Source organism: Pinus tabuliformis, chromosome 9, assembly GCF_031772625.1.
Source record: "Pinus tabuliformis cultivar Carrire ecotype Pingquan chromosome 9, CPIR1, whole genome shotgun sequence".
Taxonomy (NCBI): Eukaryota; Viridiplantae; Streptophyta; class Pinopsida; order Pinales; family Pinaceae; genus Pinus; species Pinus tabuliformis.
The window spans coordinates 1,441,655,948-1,441,679,341 of record NC_142307.1 but is presented as its reverse complement, the minus strand read 5'-3'; the positions used below and the strand labels follow the sequence as shown (position 1 = coordinate 1,441,679,341).

The 23,394-nt window shown below is 36.2% G+C and overlaps 1 protein-coding gene across 2 annotated transcripts in view; it reads left to right on the top strand.

Annotated features, from left to right (window-relative positions):
- Positions 1-23,394, top strand: part of LOC149153984 (Metallopeptidase M24 family protein) — a 512,523-nt gene that overhangs the window by 46,811 nt on the left and 442,318 nt on the right. For both annotated transcript variants that reach the window (XM_089437961.1, XM_089437962.1), the window contains exons 2-3: positions 17,873-17,998; positions 18,260-18,379. In XM_089437961.1, coding sequence (XP_089294087.1) covers positions 17,873-17,998; positions 18,260-18,379 — 246 coding nt within the window. The remainder of the gene's footprint in view (positions 1-17,872; positions 17,999-18,259; positions 18,380-23,394) is intronic.

The following is a 23,394-nucleotide window of genomic DNA, read 5'->3' as shown; positions in this document are numbered from 1 at the left end:
AGCTTCAAAACAATTAAGAGGAAGGATACGCTTAGATCGACATATATCTTAAAATAAACCAAGATTCAATATCTCACCTAGATTATAGGATTTGCATCTCATTTAGGATAGTGAAACATCCTTAAGCAACAATTGTTCATCCCGTTACTTGGTAAATAAATTGTTTTAAGCAAGAAATTGACTCCATTTAAGGCACCGGCCTTTCACATAATCTAATCAAATCATTTAACTTGCTAATTCAACTAAGTTGCTAGGCCATTCAATCGTGTCTCCCGGACTTGTTGGTTGCCAACAAGTCTCCCATCTTCCCATTTTATAGGGACCACCCCTCATAGCTCGCTGTAGGGAGACAACTAGAATGGAGAGGGCAGGGATCAGAGTGACAACTCCCCTCCCGAGCAATGTCGCATCTTTTGCCTATATAGTTTGAGCGACAACAAACCCATTTCCCTAGGTTAGACTTAGAAAAATAATTAAAACTCTAATAAATCTAATTAAGGCATTTTCACTTTGATTTTTTTTTGGGTAGCCTCATTGACACCACTTGAGATTAGAACACTTGTTTGAGCTACAAAAACTAGCATGTTCTTGCTGATTGCGCTAAGAGGCGCTCTACAACCCAATACAGGGGAGATGTGTAGGCGTAATGTAAAAAAGTATGTAAACATTTTATGTCGGCTCAATATTTTGAATTTATATTAATATATTGAATTTATAAGACATGAAGGATATTAATACTAATTCAACATATTAATATTAATAGGATAGAATATCAATAGTGCAACGATATCTAGATCAAATACTCTCTAGCCCTTCTCTCGGTTGAGTCCTCCCCGATCACGGCTCAGTTGATCACAATGAAGTAAATCAAGCAACCCTTGAAGCCAATAGCATGTAGTCACCGGTGAGTATCATCAATATATTTTATAACGCAATAGGTACAATTTGTATTGAAACTCCATCACGATGAACATATGAAATAATTGACATTCAAATAGGTATTGCTTGAGAGTGGAGCATGTACAACACCAAGTATTGCTTGAACCTCGGCCTTTTGTTCGTTAAGTAGTTCATATTAGCGAATGACATGTAGTCATTGGTGAGTCTCATTAATATATTTTATAACACAACATGTACAAATTGTATTGAAACTCCATCACGTTGAACATATGAAATAATTGACATTCAAACAGGTATTGCTTGAGAGTGGAGCACATACAACACCAAGTATTGTTTGAACCTCGGCCATTTGTTCGTTAAGTAGTTCATATTGCAGTCAAAACCGGCAATCCAGAGCTCATGAAGAATAATATTATCGTTAAAATCTGTTAGAAATTTTGAAAAAAGTTGCATTGAAACAGATACAGATATGGGGTTTGAAACGGATACGACAAATTTTCTAAATATCTGGATACGATATGACACATAATATATATATATATATATATATATATATATATATATATATATATATATATATATATATATATATATATGTTGCACAAGGACCTTACCCCCTCAAAAATACTCACGTACCTCGCATCCCCGCGTTCCGGGTACTTTTGGACCCTTAGGAAACCTCCCAAACTGTTGGGGACTCCATTGGGGACTTGGGGACTTGCTAGCCGTCCCCAAGACGTTCCGGACAGATTTCAGGGATGTTTTGGACAGATTTCAGGGATGTTTTTGGCAGATTTCAAGGGTTTTCTGGGCAGATTTCAGGGATGTTTTGGGAAGGTTTTAGGGATAATCCAAGCACAGAGCTTCAGTTTTGACAATCATGGACATTGATGATTGAACAATATGATCATTTTTCCCATTCATTTTTTTTGGAATGCATTGAATCTAATTTTTTTGTACAAGTTGCAGCTCAAAACATGGGTTTTGTATGATGGGTTTCATTTTGGATTTCTAGTGATTTAGATATTGGATTTTCAATGGTAAAATTACAAAAAACAACCTCCATGTCAAGAAAACAAAAAATACAATGTTTTAAAAGGATGATCCTTGTGGTTATTTTTCTTGTTCTTTCTTAGGATCATCTCAACTTTTATATATTGTATGTGGATTTCGAAGACTCATTCAAGTTCAATGCTTCTATCATCCCAACCCCAAGCATTGTAAAAACAATCAGATAGTTGTGAATTGGATTGAGTACTAAATGTTTAAATAAATTCTTATTCAATCCCCTTCTTAATCTGAAATATGAATTTAATATCATTAGAAAACCAAATTATTTTATAGTGGTTTTCAACACAACTATAAAAGTTTGCAAAACCTATTGAAAAGGGAATGCCTTTTGTGTTTAACGTAGTCATCATTAACAAGGAATATGAGGAAAAAACTAATATAAAGACAGTTCTCCTCTCGTTCTTTCTTAGGATCATCTCAAATTTTATATATTGTATGTGGATTTCGAGGACTCATTCAAGTTCAGTGCTTCTATCACCCCAACCCCAAGCATTGTGAAAACAATCAGATAGTTGTGAATTGGATTGAGTACTAAATGTTTAAATAAATTCTTATTCAATCCCCTTCTTAATCTGAAATATGAATTTAATATCATTAGAAAACCAAATTATTTTATAGTGGTTTTCAACACAAATATAAAAGTTTGCAAAACCTATTGAAAAGGGAATGCCTTTTGTGTTTAACGTAGTCATCATTAACAAGAAATATGAGGAAAATAACTAATATAAAGACAGTTCTCCTTGATAGATTGTTCATAGACCTTATTACAAATTTAAAATAGTTACACTTAAGTTTCCTAAAGCTAAAGCTCATGTCTAGTGGCCAATACTTTAAAATGTTAATATTGAATTCTGCATATATATATATATTGTCGTCCCCAACCCCTCCGTCCCCTAAAAATTTGGGGGTGCGCTCTAGCCGTTCCCCCATCCCCAAAACCAGCGCAACATATATATATATATATATATGTATATAAATAACAAATTTCATATTAACATTCATCTTTCAGAATCTAGATTCTATATCTAAAAATACATAATCAATTATCATTTATCATCATCATCAATTCAACATAAACACTGTCATCATCATTAATGATTATTATAACATTCATGATTCATGATTCAACATATCATCAAGTTTCTGTTTCAAATTTCAATCATCAACAGGACAAGTTATAACATCATCACCAAAATTAATAATGCACACTACATAGTAAAAAGTACAAAATGAACAATGATTGGAAGTCTACTATCATTATTCATAATTCATATGGCATATTATGGTATTCAATATTCATTGTTCAAAAGTTTAAAAGTTAAAACTAAACCGCCATCATAAATTACATTTACATATCATCAAATATGTTTTCATTCATGTCACTAAGAACCACATCCTCTCCAAAAGTGGGAGCATTGCTTCCATGTCCACTTGAAGTTCCACCTATTGGTGCTTCCTCATCAAACAAAGTCATATGAGACTTGGCATTCAACGTCATATCCAAGTCAGACAACTTTGGTTCCACATCCCATAGTTTGGTGGCCCCAAATTTGTATTCGTCTCTCTTGTGTGACAAAAGGTGAAGGTTTGAATGAACATACACTAGTTCCTCAGCCTTCTTAGAGCCCAATTTGTTTCACTTCATTGAATGGATGAAGCCATATGTACTCTAGTCCTTTCTGCTGAAGAAGAACTAGCAACCTGTGACAAGATCTGATGGCCAATTTTTGGATATGTGGAAGTTCCCCACCATAGTAGTTCCACCAATCAATTGAACTTAATATGGTCTTGTTCCACATACAATCAATATCAAAACCCCAACCCTTTGATCCCACAAAATGAGCAAACTCTGCATGAATCTGAATCTCAATTTCAGGATCTACAAAAAGCTTTCTAAAAGCCTTTTTAAATCCTTGTGAGATTTCTAAGTATTTGCTTGGTGTGGTTATTTCTGGATCACTTAGCAACTTTGTAGCATAATATTTTTGATTCACTGCATAGGCCAAAAGGTGCAATGGGGTGGTCATCTTGTTCCACCTTTTGGTCAATATATCTTTTACTTCTCTGTAAAAGAATTCATCTGGGTCCTTCTCCTTGGCATTTATAACCACCCTTATCTTCTCTATCATGGAATCAATGCTGTCATACAACTCTACCAAATTAGGCATATATGTATCAAACAGGCAGAGCAAATCCACAATTGACTTAGTAAATGCCAAGAGGTACTCCACCCTATCACACCATTCATCATCAACAACCATTCTTTTCACTGCTTGTGCTCTATCAAATTGGGATTGCCTCTATTGATTCCAAAGAGAACTGCATACCATTGATTGTAATGCTTCTTTCACCTGCGTAAGCTTTGTTAAGGCTATGATGTGAGAAGAAAAATGAGTATCGACAACTTGTAAGTGCGAAATTGCCAATGTTTCAACTTTTAAATTTTAATAAATTAAAAATCATAATTTGATTGAATAACTATTATGATTCATGAATCATGACATTTGAGAATTCAATTTACATATTTGAATTTAAATTTTAGAGTCATAGAAATTAGAATTTATGAAATAAACTTTAAAGTTTAGGTACCTTAAGGAGCTCCAACTTCGCAAATTCCTTGTAGATGCCTTGGGACATGTGGTGGTTTGTGATGAAGGCTTGAATTTCTTTTGCCTTTTCAAAAATAACTCGAATCCACTCAATTTGCTTCCCCTTGCTCAACATGAGGTTCAATGAATGTACAACATAAGGGGTCAAAAGATGTGCTAATTTTTGCCTTCAATAATTAGGCCTGCTGCTCTACACACCGTTGCATTGTCAGTTATTCTCTGGACAACATTAATATGGCCCCACCATTTCAATTGTTTCAATCAAGATGTCAACAATGAATTGGGAATCTTTCCCCTGCTCCTCACAATCCACTGCCTTCAAAAATATTGCCCCCTTTGGGCTCTGAGCAATCACATTGATCAAAGGCCTATTCTTTTGATTTTTCCATCCATAAAAAATGATGGACACCCCTGAAATGCGCTGTGAATTACAAATGGGCTTAATTTAGTCTCCAAATCTAACTTTTCAACACTCAACATTGTGGTGCGGACCTTCTCATATCTAGGGCTCTTGAAGTCTTTTGGGGCTTCATTCACTGCTTTTGTCATCTTTTCCTATTAAGGAGATTGCAGAAGGTTAAAGGGAAGACCACTTGCATAAATGCATTGACCTATAACTGCATTTGCCGTCTCTCGAGCATCATTATTAAAACTCCTTTCAAGCGGTTCCAAATTAGATCGCTTTGAACCAACAATTCCATGAGAATGAAGTGGAGGCTTTGATGAAGATGCTCCCAACCTTGTTGGGTGTTTTAATTGAGAGGCAGGATTTTCCTCATTTGCTTTAGCATCTACCTCGTCTTGTTCTTTCTGATATTTTGCAAGTTTTTCTCTTGCTTAAACCATTTCCATCTGTCCCATTCTCTTTAGGTGGGCCACTGCATATTCAAACTCCATTGTCTTTTAACCCAAGTAAATGTGCTTTAACCTGTGTGTATGATCCCTTCATTCCCTTTTACACTCACTGCAAACCCATGCTTATGGTCCCCCTCGGATCTTCCCAACAATAGTTACATATTTCCAAAGTGGTGACTTTGGATCAACTTTAGGGGCAAATTCGATTTCATGTTCCACTTCCTCTGCTTCACGAATGGATGAACTTGAAGTTGTGATGGTGTAAATGAAACTGCAAAATAAAATTGACAAATATGTATTTCAAAACAAGTTACAAGCCTTCAATTTGTTTCAAAACCATGTTAAATTTTAATGCTCTTACTTCTATTTCCTTGTGTAGAGCTTGTAGTGTTCCTCATAGAGAGGAGGGATGTACTGTTTTTTGAGCATGTAGCAGTGAGCACATACATTTTACTACCCAGCAGAGGAAGAGAGCCAGCATGAAGTTGTCCATAAAATAGCATAAAATAGTTAAGAATCAAGATGGCGTGAAAAATGTTGTCCAACAGAGGGTTTAACATTCAAAATGACTATAGGAAGGTGCAAGACACATTACTTGACAATAACAACTAGCAATTTGTTTCTATGGACTTATACTTATCGCCATGCCAAAATGAGCCTTGAACTTAATCATCCATTATTATAGGTATTTCCATGTATTGCCACAACTAGTTCATCTGTATCAGGTTTCACCACAACATCTTCATGAGGCTCTGATGAATAAAGATGTCAAGAAGACAACAAGGGTAGATGGCATTTCCATGCCAACACTTTAGAGCAGCTACAACTACAACATATTTGACTCTTTATAAATCTACGAGGAAGTCTTTAGGAAACTAAATACTCAGCCGCACTCTTAATAACATAACACCAAAGCCATCACCCAACAAGGAGATCAAGAGGTAATCGATAAACAGAAGAATATCACTCTCGTCAATGTTTCAACTTTCTTTGAAAACATAATAAATACACCAGCGCAAGGACAAAGAAAATAAGTTCTTTAAGATAATATCAGTCCCTATACAAACTAGGTTCATGAAAGGAATATACATTCTAGTCTATCTCATGACTAATGTAACGAATGGATTACAAAAGCTAAGCAAGGCACTAGTGACAAATTCCCACATGCACTTTCTACAAGAATTGTGTCACCTTACATGCAACCACTCAATAATTAGCATATATCCAACAATCAAAATTTAGAAAGCATCTTCGTAGTTTTAGGAGTCACATCTAGCCTTGCTAACCTACAAGGAAAAAGAATGAATTGAAGGCTTTCTTGAGAACCATTTGAGAACCTTTGCAAGCTTATGACGATAACATGGCCTACTTACACTATTAGGCTCGGCTCAGGCTCCCACAGTGACACAGTTGGCTCGCGGGCTGAGGGCTCCAAGTCCACACTAACAGTCGCTTGTGGGATGAGGGCTCCAAGTCCACACTAGCAGTCGCTTGCAGGCTGAGCGCTGAGGGCTCCACATTCGTAAACAAGTCTCATAGTCGGGCTCGCGGGCTTAGGGCTCCACAGTCACACTGCACAGTCGCTTGCGGGCTCACTCCACAGTCACAGTCTCTGTTTTAAGACTCAACCGAATTGACTTCGAAATGATAGAGTCAATCCAGGTTAGATGCTGGCCGGGTTGAAACGGCGAGTGAACCGGACCGGTCGGCCGGGTTGTTACTGAGCTGGTCGAGTTGGCTACTGACTCGGCCGGCTCGGTAACAACCTGGCCGGCTTGGCCGAGTCCGAGCCAACTCGGTCGGCTCGGTAAGAGCAGCCACTGAACTCATTTCAGTGGCATTTTTTTTTAATTTATTTTTGGGGACCCCAAAGCCCACTATAATTTGCCTTTGGGTTCTTTGGGGTCCATTCCCCTCTCTTAAACCCTTCTAAATCCACCCAACCCCTCTCATTTCCTCATAGCCATCTAATTGCATTTGAGTGAGAGTTTGTGAGGAGTTGTGGAGTTTCTTTTTGGAGTAGTAGTGAGGAGTCTTGGGCAAGCATTGTAGCAGGAGTGAGGAGCTTCTTGGGCAGCCATTGGAGTAGCATTGAGGAGTTGGTTTGTTGGAGCAACTTTGAGGAGACATTTGTGTTTTTTGTAAAAGAAATGAACATTGAAGTAATTCTATTTTTTTGTTTTCATTTTCAGATTTTTTCCTTTGATTTCCAAGTGAAAAAATGTCACCTAGAGTGAAAGATGCTGCTTGGGCATATGTTGAAATGGTTGATAGTCAAATGCATTGCAAATTTTGCCATAGAAAAATTAAGGAAGGTCCTGGGGGCATTAATAAGCTGAAACAACACTTGGTAGGGATTAGAGGCCAAATTACTCCATGTGAATCACCAGAAATTGGGGAGATTGGGAAGGATTTGTTAAATAACTTTGAAAAGTTTAAAGAAGAAAAAACTAGGCAAAAAGAATTAGACGCTGAAATTGGGAGGAAGACGAGTATACAACAAATGATGGTTAGCAACCCCCATTTTGATTTTGAGGGTTCTTCTTCTATCCCTTGTACTGATGCATCCAACCCCTTCCGATATGTTCCTCCCCCTTTGGAGTCTATTCAAGAAAAGGGTAAGGGTAAAATGAAAAAAGAAGGGTGATATGAATATCAAAAATTTCATTGTCACACCCTCCTCTCCATGAGATGCACATGGTCCTCAAGCTAGTGGAACTTTGCAACCCACTTTAGATGACCATTGGAAGAAAGAATTGAGGGAGACTGCTTGTGATTACATATGTAGATGGTGGTATGATGTTGATATCCCCTTCAATGCTTCCCGTTCACCATATTATGAGCTTATGTTTGATGCCATACATGCTGCTAGAAAAGGCTTCAAAGGCCTTACTATGCATGAGATAAAGGGGTATCATTTGAAGAAAGAAATTGCCTCTATTAATGAGTATTTAAAAGATTTCAAGGACTCATGGTGAAGAACAGGATGTACCATCATGTCAGATGGATGGACTGATCAAAGGAACCATACCATCATAAACTTTCTTATCTTCTGCCCATAGGGAGCCATGTTTCTAAAATCAGTTGATGCATCTGATAGGGTGAAAGATGGATAATTGTTGTTTCAGCTATTGGATGAGGTTGTTGAGGAGGTGGGGGTGGCTAATGTTGTTCAAGTCATCACAGATAATGCCTCTAACTATGTTCTTGCTGGTAAATTATTAGAGGAAAAACACAAAACCATATTTTGGACCCCATGTGCTGCACATTGCATAGACCTCATGCTTTGAGGATATTGACAAATTAGATTGGGTCAAAACACTGTAGATCATGCCAAAAGCATAACAAAATTTATCTACAATCATTCATGGATTTTGAGCTTTATGAGGAGACACACAGGGGGCAGGGATATTATTAGGCCTGCCATCACTAGATTTGCTGCTCATTTTTTGACATTGCAATCTATGCTTTCACAACATAGAAACTTGCACAAGATATTTTCCAATGATGAATGGAATCAAAGCCAGTGGTCTCACAAACATGATGGCAAAGAATGGAAAAATAAAGTTAATGAAGAAATATTTTGGAGAAAGGCAACAGAGATTGTGAAGGTTGCTGACCCACTGGTTAAGGTGTTGCGATTTGTGGATGGGGAAAGATTGGCTATGGGCTTCATTTATGAGGCTATGGATCAAGCAAAGGAGCAAATAAAGAGGGCATACAAGGATAAAGTGGCTAAGTATGGGCCCATTTGGGAAATCATTGATGAAAGATGGAACAATCAACTCCATTGCCCTATACATGCAACTGGGTATTTTTTGAACCCACGGTATCATTATAAAGCTCTGGTGGCAGGAGCTTTGAGGGGGGAGGTTAGAGATGGATTGATTGACTGCATTGGTCACATGATCCCATTGGAGTGTGATCAGTTGGAGATACACCGACAGGTCACAACCTTCAGCAAAGCCATAGGCACCTTTGGGAAGAACCTAGCAAAGATTGCAAGGGAAGTGGATGAGCCAGGTAAACAAAAATTTCAATTTTCAAATTCTTAATACTTATTTTGTTAAATCGTTTATAATTTGAAAGTTGGATATAATTTGTAATTTTGTTGAGCTAACTCATTACACAATACACCCCTATGTTTTTTGCAGCACAATGGTGGGAGGATTTTGGTAGCCATTGTCCTCAATTGCAGAAGTTTGCAATTTGTATTTTGAGTCAAACTTGCAATGCTACTGGGTGTGAGTGCAATTGGTCTGTCTTTGAGAGGATTCACACGAAGAAGAGAAAGCGTTTGGATAAAGAACGATTAAATGATCTAGTCTATGTCCAATACAAACTCCGGCTCAGACACAACCAATTGCTGAACAAAAGACCTGATTCAAATCCCATTGTGTTGGAAGACATTGATCCAACATCATATTAGGTAGTGGAGAGTCATCCAGCAGAGTTTGATTCTGATGAGGATCTTGATTTGGATTTACAGGTGGAGGCATCACTCGAACATAATGTTCAGTTGAATGCAGATCCACTTGTACCAGCCTCAGGGCTAGCCCCAAGTCCTCCAGTTGCAGGTGCTTCCTCTGCTCAGCCACGACGAAAGCGCATATCTCGTCTATCTCAGCAGCCACCAGCTGCACAGCCTGCTAGTGCTACCACTTCTACAGTTGTAGTTGGAGATGATGATGAGGAGGAGCCATGGGCTTCCTTGTCTGACTCTGATTCAAAGGTTGAGCCAGATGATGTTGGCTCCTCTAGCAGTAGCCATTAGTAGTGGTCACAATTTACTTTTGTTGTAGAGGCCATTTCTAGCCTCCTTGGTTATGTGTTTTTGTTTTGATGTCTATATCATCATCATGTATGTATTGGATAGTGCATTGGGTGCCATTTTGATATAATGGATATGTTCATGAGCCTACTTTGATCATAAGTTGTCTTCTCTCTATATTCTTATGCTGTGCGTTTGGAAACATGAATGAAAATCTTTAAAATTTTATTTATTTTTTTTTTTTATAAAAAAATAAATATTTAATGTATTTTTTACAACAACTGAGTCATTGAAATCGAGCCGGCCGTGTCGATATCGAGTCGGAGTCGAAGTCGAACCTCGACAGAGTTGTTTTAAAACATTGGTCACAGTCGGCTCGTGGGCTCCAGGAAATGACAAAAATACATCGGCTCGGTAAAGGTTATCGCCTATTGGTTAACCTAAAAGTTTGCCGCTTCATTAAAAAATACACAATGAAAATCAAATTGGAAAACCGTTCTCAGCGACAAGAATCGTGAAACGTTTTTATTTTTGGCGGATCTGTTTTGAAAAATTAGAAAACCTTTTTTTTCGCTGGATCCATTTCCGTAAATTCTGAAACGTCTTAAAATTTAGAGGAAACGGATGATTTTTACAAAAACGCCTAAAAAACGTTTTCAAATTCTAGCCTGTCGTTTTCAAAATTCTAAAACGCTACAGATACGGATCCATGCCGTTTTTTAGGCGTTTCATACCAGTTTTCGGATCTGAAATGCTGAACGACATTTCAGGGAGGTTAGATCTGCATTTCTAGTAACTTAGGTATAAACTTGTTGATCTGTGTTTTAGTGTCAATTTTGTTACCTGCCTTGTTTGAAACCGTTTTAGTCCAAGCTCTATCTGGTCTTGAAACTCTAATAATTCTCTCATAGGAACACCCCCGAGGTCTTTGCTACTCATTCGCTTGGAAGGAAGATTAATGAACAAGGCACTGAACTGGAACAACATATAATGTCTTATTCTAGAATAATAAATCTATTCGAAGCAATCAATGGATAACACTAGATTTGAAGAAAGTTATCAACTTATATGTTACCTATACTTGTGCTCGAGCAATTCGTGACATTGTTGGAGCTTGGTAACCTTTGTTGCACCACCCATCTAGAAACATGAAAATGACAAGCTGGTGATTCAATCCAATCCAAGAATCACTGATATTTAACTTCAAATTCTCTCCAAAAGTTGACAAAACAATTTTTATAGGCAACAACTGTTTTCACAAAATAAAATGGGTTTCCCTTCGATGGATGACATAAATAATTCAAAAGCGAGAGCCATACTCCAATGGTTTTCGTTTTGGGATGAAAGTTTCCTCCGACACACAGAGCATATGAAATAATTGGCATTCTAACAGGTATTCATAAAAATGAAATTGTAATAATTCGAGACTTGTCAATAAATCCATGCCATTTTCCTATAAAATTTTGTCAATAGCCAAATAATGGCGATTTTGAAGAAAACAAATCATAATTATCATATTTTAATTATTTTTTATGCAAAAGGTTGCACTGTATGCTTAAAGTGAAGTTATTATTTCTTCTTCAAATCTCTTTTGTAATATTGAGAAGTTATTATTTATGATTCAAATCTCCTTCATAATATTATTGTTGGCCTTTTTCACGGGAATCAGGGGATACAATTTGAAGCAAGATTGTGATTTTTATTGTTTAAAATACATTTTTGAATGCTTAAATAGATTCAACACTCTAAAAAACTTTTGGAGTATGAGAATTTTACACATTAAACAACTTAAACTCAAGTTTTTAAAAATCATTGCTGAATTTTAAAAATATTTGTTCATAATCAGATGGGTGGTGCAACAGAGGTCACCAAAATTCGTTCACAAATTAAAAAACAAAGAAATTACTTATCATAGTCTTAGTTAATTAAAAAGATAAAAAAATTAATATTATAATAACTATTTGAAATGTGATTTAAGAGAGTGTTTTTGATATTCAAACCTAACATTATTATAAAGACATTATTTTTTTGATCCAAATTTTAAGAATTATATATCTATATTTGAACTTGTCTCATAATCCATGACCCTAAAATTGAATTATTGTTTTTATATTATTATCTTTTCATGGTATTGTTGACCAATGGAGTGGCACCTGATGATTATATGAAGACTCCATTCCCAAGGATGATCTAGAGGACACTTGTACCATCAGATATTGTCAGTCAACAAAGTTTTTTAACTCTACTTCTATCTTTTCATCATCTTTCTTGTACCCAGATTCCACACTCTACGGGGAATTGTAATAAGTGATACTAGTAATGATGAGTTTTGTGTTTGTAACAGGCCTAGGATGTTGGGACTCGATCAACAAACGAGTACACTTTGGAGTGTTTTTTTTTTATTTGGTTAATTATCCCTTCTTTTTCAGAGGCGGATAATTTTCTAGGTTTTTTCACTTACGTTTTACCCCAAAGCCGGGGTGACGGTTTGAAGATTGAGCCCCTGACACATCTTAGTGTCTAGAGTCAATGTATATTACCATACTAGATCACACAAAAAATTTCGTGGAATCTGGTAAAGTTTAGGTAATCATTTTTTAATTTTTTAGATTTCCCGTAGGTCAAAAATTGCAAATAAAATTGTATTTAAATTGTAATAAGTGTAGTCTAGAGAAGTTGTATGGGGTATGAGTAATCAAATTTACACTTCTCACCCTCAACTTTCTACTATAACACACTTTGAGGTGTTAATAATGTGTTTTGGACTCTCAAAACCCACTTTTCCTAAGTTTAGTGGGAAATTTGGCAATTAATTAAGCCAGAAATTAAATAAATGGAGAAAAATAAATATCCACACATGCTAAATGTTGTGGAAATGAGGTGGAAAATTATGGGAGAGTTAAAGTGAAGTTCCAAGGTGATGTGGACTCCTAAAATCAAGGAAAAGACGTGCTCAAATAAAATCGAATTTCTGGCATTAAATGAAAAAGCTGCTTGGAAATTCGAATTTGTGAAGTTAATGCACATTTGGGAGGATTTGGGAGAATATTTGGTAGAGATTTTTGTGGGAAATTGTCCCCACATGGGTTACCACCCATATGCACTTGTCATTCCACCATAAAATTCGAATTTGGCACATAAGGGAAGAAGAAAATAATGTCCACTTGCCAGAATTCGATTTTTACACTTGGCATTGGAGCTCCATTCAACAAATTCGAATTTCTCTTTGGGATTGTCATTTCATGCCACTTGTTTAATCACTTCTACATTGGGATTGGCTCCAATGCCATTTGTCATTGTCATTCTTCATTGGAATTTGCTCCCAACTCTTTATATAATAGAGCCATGGGCTCTTACATTGTATAATATTGTTACTGGCTATTGTGCTTGCGGAAGCATTGCTGCCTTGTACACTTTTAGAAATATCAATAAAGACTTTGGGGTTTCATTCATGAGGCGTTCTTCCTTTTCGAGTGTGATGAATTGTTGAGCATTGGTATAATTCCTTTTACTCGTGCTTTGATCTAATTTGCTTCCATATGCTCTTGTAGATTTGTTAATGTAGAGCTATCTTGCATTGACATTTGATTTAGAAGTATGCTCTAGGTATAGAATGCTCTAGTTGGTTTTAAATAAATCTCTAGAGTTTCTTATCATTGTTTATTGCTAAATCTATATGGAACTAATTATTGATTGAAGTTTTGTAGAGGGAACATCTTGTTGGGATTACAGAATCAAGTGTGAGGAGAAGTCTTTGGAGAGACCAACCCACTCTTGATACATTCTTAAAGGAGCTCTCATTTGTTCTTTGAGCCTTCATAGTCTTATCTTACAAAGTGGTTTTGCAGGGATTTCGACACATAGCTTGTACACAAACCGAGAACTTCTAAATTTAAATCTCTTTTTTAAAAAACATTGTACTTCATTTCTTTCATTTGCTATCTAAGAGCTTGAAGATGGCTAAGCAAAAACGAGAGTTTACTCTCACTCTTTAGCTTAGCCTTTTGTAAATTATAATTGTACATATACATTTTATCTTGCTGATTTTTCCATTAATACTTAACTTATTTTGCAGCCATTGTTTGGATTGTTTGCTAACTCTTGTGTGGCAGATTTTGAAGAGCAACTTCCCGCAACATCTAACAAGTGTTTGTAGGACCTTTGGCAAGTGTTGGGGGTTCGATTTCCAAGGATGTCGTGAGCCCTTTTGAGGCTTATTTTGGCCAAGTCGAGTTCACTAGAGGGCTGCCCATTTTCCTCTCTAAGTTGTGGGCATTTGGAGGAAACTCACACCTTGTTTCCCTTGCATAAGTTTTGTGAGATCTTGTCACTACTTTCTCAAGAAAAGAGGTCTAGTGTCCAAGTTTCAAGCAATTATTGTGAGGACTCTCCTTGAAGTATAGTTGAGAACTTTGAAGGGCCCTCTTCTCATTGTAATATTAATAAAAGATCTAACTTGCTTGTGGGAGCTTGGGATTTCTCCCATGGTATCGTATCTCTCCATTTAGAGGGAGGCTTCTCTTAGGTGGATTGACATTTGCATGGTTTAAGCTTTCATACTTCATTCACTTACATGCATGCTTTAATTGAGAATTAACACAACCTCACTATAACATTTCATTAAGTTAAAGTTTGTTACAATTTCATTTGAGCTTTGCATTTTCTTTCTCATTGTTGCTTGGAGCTACAAGCTTACACTTTACTTTGGGCAATTCATCCTTTACATGCAAGAATTTTATATTCTTAACAAACTTTGATTCGTTTCCATTTATCTTGGTAAATTGTTTCATGAGCACTTGAATACATGCTTCAATTTTATGCTACATTGTTATCTTGAATATTGGAGCAATTTATTGTCATTGTTTATTTGAAACAAATTTTACTTTCAAACAAATTACTTGTATCATTATTTTAATTTGGGGAATTAATACATTTTGCATTTCATCTAGGCATTTTAGTGTAGGAAGGCCCCAAGTCTCATTAAAATTTTACCTTCAACATAAGTTGGTTGAAGTAGACATGTTAGGGATCCTCTACTCCTCTATTGACTCCTCACTGTTAGATCCATATCATTGGGCGAGGGTGAGGTCTGAGAATTGAAGAGTTAAATAATAAATTGTAATCTTGTTGTAGAGCTAATTAATAAAATTAACCAAGAGCACTTTCCATTACATTTACTTTACTTGTCTCTTGATGGTTTGAGTTTTCATATGCAAAGTCTATTCCAAAAAAAAGTATTGTAATCATTTCAAACAAGCTCTTTCTTTTCATGTTTCAAGTTTAATTGCATATCGATGTCTTGGTTTAACACTTCTTTTCTTTTACATTTCTAAGTTAATTACTAATTTTTGGGTGTTGGCAAGATATGTTTCACATGTTTTGATTTATAAAGTTGATTATCTCAAAAGCATTTTTGTATCTTATATATCTTGTGCTAACAGTTCTTATTTACATTTCAAGGTTACTTTGTTTTCTCTTTTGAGAGCATTGCATTTTACTTTGAGCAAATATATCTTTAAATTGTTGAGCAAATTCCTTATAAGGCACTGGTTTTATGGTTTTTAATCATATTAATGATTGGCATTGTTATTTCAAGTTGCTCACTTCCTATTTGCCCATAAATCCTTAAAAGTAATCCATTTTCACTATAACACTCTCCTAAAACTCACATCTTTAAAGTTTTAACTTAACTTTTCATTAGGGACCACCCTCCTTAGCTAACCTTGGAGATAGCTCAAACAGAGAGAGTCGGGATGTCGGGATTAGTGTGACAACCTCTTCTCTAAGTTCCTTGCCACCAACCACACTTTGTGGGGTAGAAGGCTTTTCTCACTGACTTGTAGGTAGGTGTAGGCGGCAGGGTCAACAGGTATTATGGAGTTTAGAAAAAAATGGTTCAAGATATTTTAAAACCAACCTAGATCCATTTTAACTTTGGATCTACCAAGCACCTAGAGGGATCAAATCTCTTAAGATACAAACCTCTTTTAAAGTGAAAAGAGATTTGATCCCTTTTGGCTCTTGGTAAATCCAGTGTTAAAATGGATCTAAGCTGGTTTTACATAAGTTAAGGGCAATATGTTAAATGATTTAATGTTGTAATTGAAGAATGTAAGGGCTGTTTTACTGCTGCAAATAAGAGTTTTCAGATCTGGTTTTTGCATGATAGGATCGCCCTAGAGGGCCAAAACATATAGGAACACTTTGGTATATTTTCTCTTGGATTGTCTAGAAAATTGGGGTTGTTCAGAAATGAAATATTGTCCATGCCACTGCTGTTTTTATTTGTATTTCTTAACGGCCTCAAGCTTGAATTCACAGGGTCAATATCCAGGAAACCTTTAGTCAAGAGGTGAAATATCTGAATTCCATATTTCGAGAAATTTTCACGGTGTTTCCACAATTTGTCGATGCTGAACTGAAAGAAATGGATTTTGGAAAAAATTATTTTGAGTGTTAACACTCCTTTTTCAGCCAGTTGGAATGGAAATTGTGTTGTAAACATTAGGGATATTGTCATGGATGGTAGCAAAGATGTTAGACATTGCACCCTTTCTCAATCTGCCCAACATCTGGTTCACCATACTAATTCCAGCCATGGCTGTATATGGTTTTCTGCTTCAAGTCCAACTATTGTGAGCAATAGTGCATTGCCAGTTATTCTCTTTACTGGAAGTCCATCAATGTTGAATCTTAGAAGAGCTTCCGAGTGTAATTGCTAGTTACCACCTAGGGTAGCCCAACCTTTTTGTTCAGGGCCCAGGCCACTCTCTTGATGACATTATCATGCTTTGTATTGGTGACTTCATAGAGATATATGGGTCTATGTGCTTCTCCTAAATATCAAACGTTGATTAAGGGTAGGTCTTATATTTCTTGTTGGTGATCTGGCCAGCTCCCTTTCTTTTGAGGCACTGCTTATTGGTCTGTCTTCACCTTCAGGGCAGTACTCTATTGTAAACTGTCTTTGCTTAATTATCGACTGCCATATTGTTATAGTATTATACTTTTTATTCACTTTATTTCTTCTCGAGGGAGGAGGCGCCTCAGTTACTCCTTATTTGATACTATATTTGCTGTATTTCATGTCACATTGACCTGTTTGCTTTATTTGTGGATATCAATGTAATTTTCTTCTTTCTTTCTTGTGTCTATTTTAAATTTGCATGTACTCGTTTAAAATAATATCAAATTAAAAATTGGAAGACAGAGTAGGCTATTTGAACTGCTAAATATGAAGGGTTAATTTCAAGGTATTAAGATGTATGCACAAGCACAATCTATTCCTTTTCTTCATGATGAGATAGGTAGGGACATAACAGTAATTCTGCCACTTGTTTAATGGTTGCAATAACTTTTATGTTTATGCTTCACAGTTAATTTGTTCATGGATTGCAACTGATTATTATTTAGTATAATTGTGTATTCTTTTTTAAAGAGCTCTATGGTTTCTTTAACGGAAATGGTTTAAATAATCAAATTATGAGATCTAGTAGCTGGCGATCATTCTTTGGATTTAGACTGTGACATGAACCAAATTCTTTGACGAGGCTTGCCAAAAGATTAAGTTCATTTTATAGTAGAACAATAAATTTTGAATATAAAACTTGGTAGAGCGATTTGTCATCAGAGTTTTTAACAATTTAAAATTGTGTTTTAACTGCAGAGTGAGTTTATTGCAGAGTGCTTTATGCGCCGAGTCTTCATATCAGGATTCACAGGTAGTGCAGGCACTGCAGTTGTCACTGAAGACAAGGCAGCACTTTGGACAGATGGACGGTATTTCCTTCAGGTGTTTCCTTCAGAGTGTATGGAGTAAATATTTTGCTGTAATCTTTTTTTGCTATTTTGTTCTTATCTATGGTAAATTTCTATATTATAATTGACTTAATATATTTACCATTATCAGTGATTTCTTTATTCATGTATTTCATCATTTTCCAAGCAGATATTGCATATTGCAGATCATAGAATTTACTGTTGGAGAAGGCATATTTCAATCCGTGCATCTTATTTTAATATTTGCATTAAAAAATGAACAATTTGTATGTAGGCAGAGAACCAGTTAGGGCCTGATTGGATGCTTATGCGAGCTGGCACTGCTGGGGTTCCCACTATCAGTGAATGGTTAACTGATGTCTTGTCTCCAGGCTCCAATGTTGGCATTGATCCAGTAAGTCTGATAGATGGATATTTTACTAATGAATCCAGAGGACAAATTTTTGAGCACAATATGTTTGTCTGAATGACAATTTGTCATTTTTATGATATTGACAGAAAGGCACTAATAATCTGTCTGAAGTCTCTCTGCTTCTATACTAGCAGTTGCTGTGCATACTATGATATAATGCCTGTGCAAAGAAATGGTTCTTCCATCTCAGCTTTTTCAATAGCTATGGCATTCATGCTAGTTTAAGCTTCTCTGCATGATTTTGATAGCCAAGATAGTTAAGCTGATGCTGCATTAAAATATCGAGTATATGGATACCAGAAATTTGAATGCCAGTGCTTAAAATAGTTAGATTTCAGTGTGTATGGAAATGAAAGAATAGTGCTAATGGGAAATAACATCAGTTGCATCTTTTATTGTATTGCATAGATAATTCCTGGAGAATCATACTCCCACATTGACATCAAAATAGCAAGTAAACTTTAGATTCTCAACAGAAAAGACAGTTGGGTGCATTAAATAATCTAAGAACAAATAACTAATACTCTTCACTAGTGATATTTTAATTACATATCGAAAGCATTCTAATCAGCATTACATTAAATGAATGAAGCTACAGATGCTCCAATACTGGAAAGACGGTGACAACTTGAATAGCATAAAGTTTAAGACAAATGAATTAGGTAAGAAGTGCCAGTACAGAATTCTCCACCCTTACCGTTCATGTGGCTACTGCAAATGTCTTATTTGACTTTTATATGTTCCCAGGAAAAACATGTGGTCAATCTATCAAATGATTCAAGAATGCCTCTAGAGTATGCATGCGAGACTTTATTATAAAAACTTGAATGCACAGGTTTCACCTTAAAAAGCTTTCATTCTGATTGGTGTGAGACTATTTCCTCTAAGATCTGCCCCTTGTTGGGTGAACTCAACCCCTGATTGATTGACCCTTCAGCCAATAATTATTTCATTACTAATTTGCCTGCCACCCCCCCTGGGCAGCATTCATAGATTTTGTTACAATTATTTTGACATTTTACAGATTTATATTGTTAATTACAATGACCAATGTTAATCTCAGACTCCCAGGCCATACAATTTTCCAGCAATGCAAGATTCAGGCTTGACATAAATAACTGGGTTTGCTGGAAGCATGATGTGTTCTTCGAAAAATATAAAACAATATCAAGAAGGGTTGAGGTATTCTTGTTGCAACCAACAAGATTTGCAAATATATTTGAGGTCCATAATTAAATCTTTGAGTTGACAAGTTCTTGTTGCTTCAAGGCTATTAGCTGCTATAGATCCAAACAATTTTATGTTGAGCACACACTTGTACTGAGAGGGAGGGTGGGAGTGAATCAGTATAAGACACTTTTTTACCTATTTAAACATTCATGAACCATAAGAAAACAATCACATATGAGATCTATCAACCACAGTCAATGGAACACAAGATTTACGTGGAAACCCTTTTGGGAGTGTTGTCGCTGAAATTGTACACCAGAATGTGACAACACTCAAGATAGGGGTTGTCACTCTGATCCCTGCCCTGTCCGTTTAAGCTGTCTCCTAATTGCAGACTACGGGGATAGTTCCTATGAATGAAGATATGAACTACTTGTTGGAAATCAACAAGTAAAGGAGACACAACTGAATGTCCTAGCAACATGGTTAAAAACTTAAAATTATTAGGCAAGTATAATTATTAAGCACCTCTTGATTAGATTGATTAAGATAGCTAGTTAGAGACTAGTGCCTTTAAAGTTGATTACTTGCACAATTTAAATTATATTTCCATGTCACCGGATGAACAATGGTTGCAATATGCAAATTCTATCCTATATGAAGTGCATGAACTAGATCTATGTGAGATGCAGGCTCTTGGTTATTTTTAATTATATGCCTAATCTAGATTAGTCCCTCCTGTCAACTGTTTTGAAGTTAGTCTCGAATGTAGGTTGTAGAGAGAATTCCAAAGGAAGGAGGCTAAAGCCTCATTAACTATTCCTCCATGGAGTTCTAACCACCCAAGTGCCCCTGTTCCTACAAGGGATTGCCCGCAAGAGAATTGCAAGGTCACTTGTGTTAACCACAAATGAGGGTCTAAACTTCGCAAGTTAGGTGAGAAAGGTGGTCCTATCTTCTTACAACCAAGCTTATGCTTGGAGGTATATTTTATAAATGCACTTCTAGTCCTAGAATGAAATGCAAGATGTGAGTGAATGCCTTAATGAGATTATTAACCGAAATAAGTTCCTCAACAAGATTTATTCGATTCCAAACACTTATTGTGATGCACAATTAGCAAGAGGAACTTGAAATTACAATATTACAATAGAAAGTCCTTTGCAATATCAAAGTGTAAAAAGATCTTTTAAATGCAACACACTTTGAATTACTCAAATGAACCAGTGCTCTTCAATTAGTATCAAATCCCATAAATGAACCAATTTATCTCAATTGACAAATAGCAAGAGTTGTTATGATCACAATAACAAGATCTCTTTAAACTTGATATGTCAATTAGGGACAAAGAGAGAATAATGACATTCACCACAATTATCCAAGATTCTTATTTATGCCAATTAAGTTTGCCTTTTGCAATAATGAAACCGATGCTTATTATGAGAGCCAATTAGAGCACAATTATCTTGAAATGAGATTGCTAACAGTGATCTTCAAGAATAGAGGACACTGATGAAATGCAAGAGGAATTCTACCAAGTATGCACTTTCCAATGTGTAATGAAATTCAAGGATCCTTTTTTACCACTTTAAAGATAAACAAGTTTTCATAAAAGCAATCACTTTAACACTTTACCATTAGCTTAGAAAGAGAGAGATAATGTTCCCAAGACTTAGAGATGAATTCTTATTGGTGTTAAGCCTTTGCAAGATGTTTTCTTACCACTGTTACTTTATATATCAGACTCTTACATGCTCATATCAGACTTCAGAAAATTTATATCAGATCTCAAGAAACAGTTGAAATGTCATCAATAGAAAAGCATAAATGTTTACTTGGCTTATGCAATATCTTAGAGCTATTATGGATGATTTTATTGAGATTATACCACTGTTAAGAGCCACTTCAAGATCTGATTATCAAAACAGAGAGGAAAAGAGGGGATAAGAGGCAAACCCTTAGGCCTAGAGGCCTTGTTGAATGGATAGATGGACTTCCAATGTGCACTTGAACTCCTCCAAACACCTGCAACACCAATTTTAGTTTGATAGAAACCACAAAATGATAGATCAGCCCTCTTATGACTGTGGTTAGGGCTTCTAGGGCTAATTGATGGACTAGTGAGACTTCAAGCCCTTGAAATCCTTCCTCAAACCAATGGTAGGTCTGCAAAACAAAGTGTTAGCTTGAAACATAATAGATCAATGGCAAAAATAATATGAAAATCAACTTCAAACCCTTGCCAAACTTACCCTAAGCCTGCAAACACAAGAAATTAGTGCCAAAATCAATTGCAAAGCCAAAAATAAGCCCAAAAGGGACTGCGCTAAAGGGAATAAAGACTTAATGAGGCCTGCGCTAGGCTTTGAAAGGGAGAAAAGGCATGCGGCCTATGGATAGAAGCTCTCTAAGGCCTGCGACTATGAGGAGAAGCCCTCCAAAGGGCTACAACTAGGGGAGATAAGCTCTATTAGGGTTGCAGCCACAAGAAAAATCCCTCTAAAGGTCTGCGGCTAGGAGGAAAGGACCTCAAAAGGCTTGTGGCGAGCCTCCAAAGACTAGGGGAGATAAGCCCTATTAGGGTTGCGGCCAGAAGAAAAAGCCCTCTAAAGGGATGCAGCTAGGAGTAAAGGACCTCAAAAGGCCTGCGACGGGCCTCCAAAGGTTAGGACACCCCTACAAAAACAATAATAGCCAAAAATTTGTTGAAAAATCACCTCCAGAAACCCTCTGAGGGTTGCAGCCTCTTTTTATTGGCTGAACGTTGCGCAAATAAGGCTCGGGAAAGCTAGATCTAGCCCTCTAGGCCTTGGATCAGACCTTTTTTCTTGAATGACTTGCTCACTTGGGCTAGACGACTCCTCTAGAGGCCTAATTACCCTTGAAACCCTAGCTGTTTAGGCTAGGTGAGGCTAGGGCTCTCCAAAACTTGATTTCTCTTCAATCGCTTGAGCTAGCACCTACACAAATGAAAAATAGAAAGCCCAAATACCCAATATATACAAAAATTTCAAATAAACCCCAAAACCACAATTCTATTCAAAATAGAAACCACATGTTAGTATTAAAATACAAGGGTGAGAGAGAAAATATTTACAATATTTACAAAAATGGAATTGCTCTTGTTGTCGCACAGATTGTCACGACAACACTCAGACCGGGCGCTGTCACCCTGATCCCCGATCTCTCCGTTTGAGCCCGTCTCCCGTGGCTAAGGGGGGTAGACCCTATGGGACAATGGATGACCAACTGTGGATCAGTTGGGTTGGGAGACACGAGGGAAAACAAGCACTTATTTGATTTTATTAAGTTAATAGACCAGTGCCTTATGGAGTTAATGACTGAATGATTATTTATCAAATGCTTGCAGAAATATGAGCTCATTAACAATCATTTACCATCAAATAACTCAAACAAAAATTAACTTTTACCAAATGCGAGATAATCGATAAATGCTCAATGGCTTAACAATATTCCAGCAATTAAAATTCGAAAGATTAAGTGCTTTAAATAACCACGTAATTTTAAATGCTAACCAGAGATCACATTCATATAGCTAATCTTTAAATGATCATTCAAGCATATTTAACCACATGAAAATGATAAACATTAATCCCACATCAAAATTTTAGCCTTAGCAGAAAAGATATATTGCAAACATGACAAATCCCTGAGCCAAGACTGAAACTGGCAAAAAATTTCCAAAATTTTTTTTATATTTTCAAATAAAATGAGACTAAGCTAACTAAAGTCTAAATGAAACTTTAAATCTAAAATTTGAATAACATAAAAATCTAATCTAAGTTAAAAGAAAACTTTTCATGCCT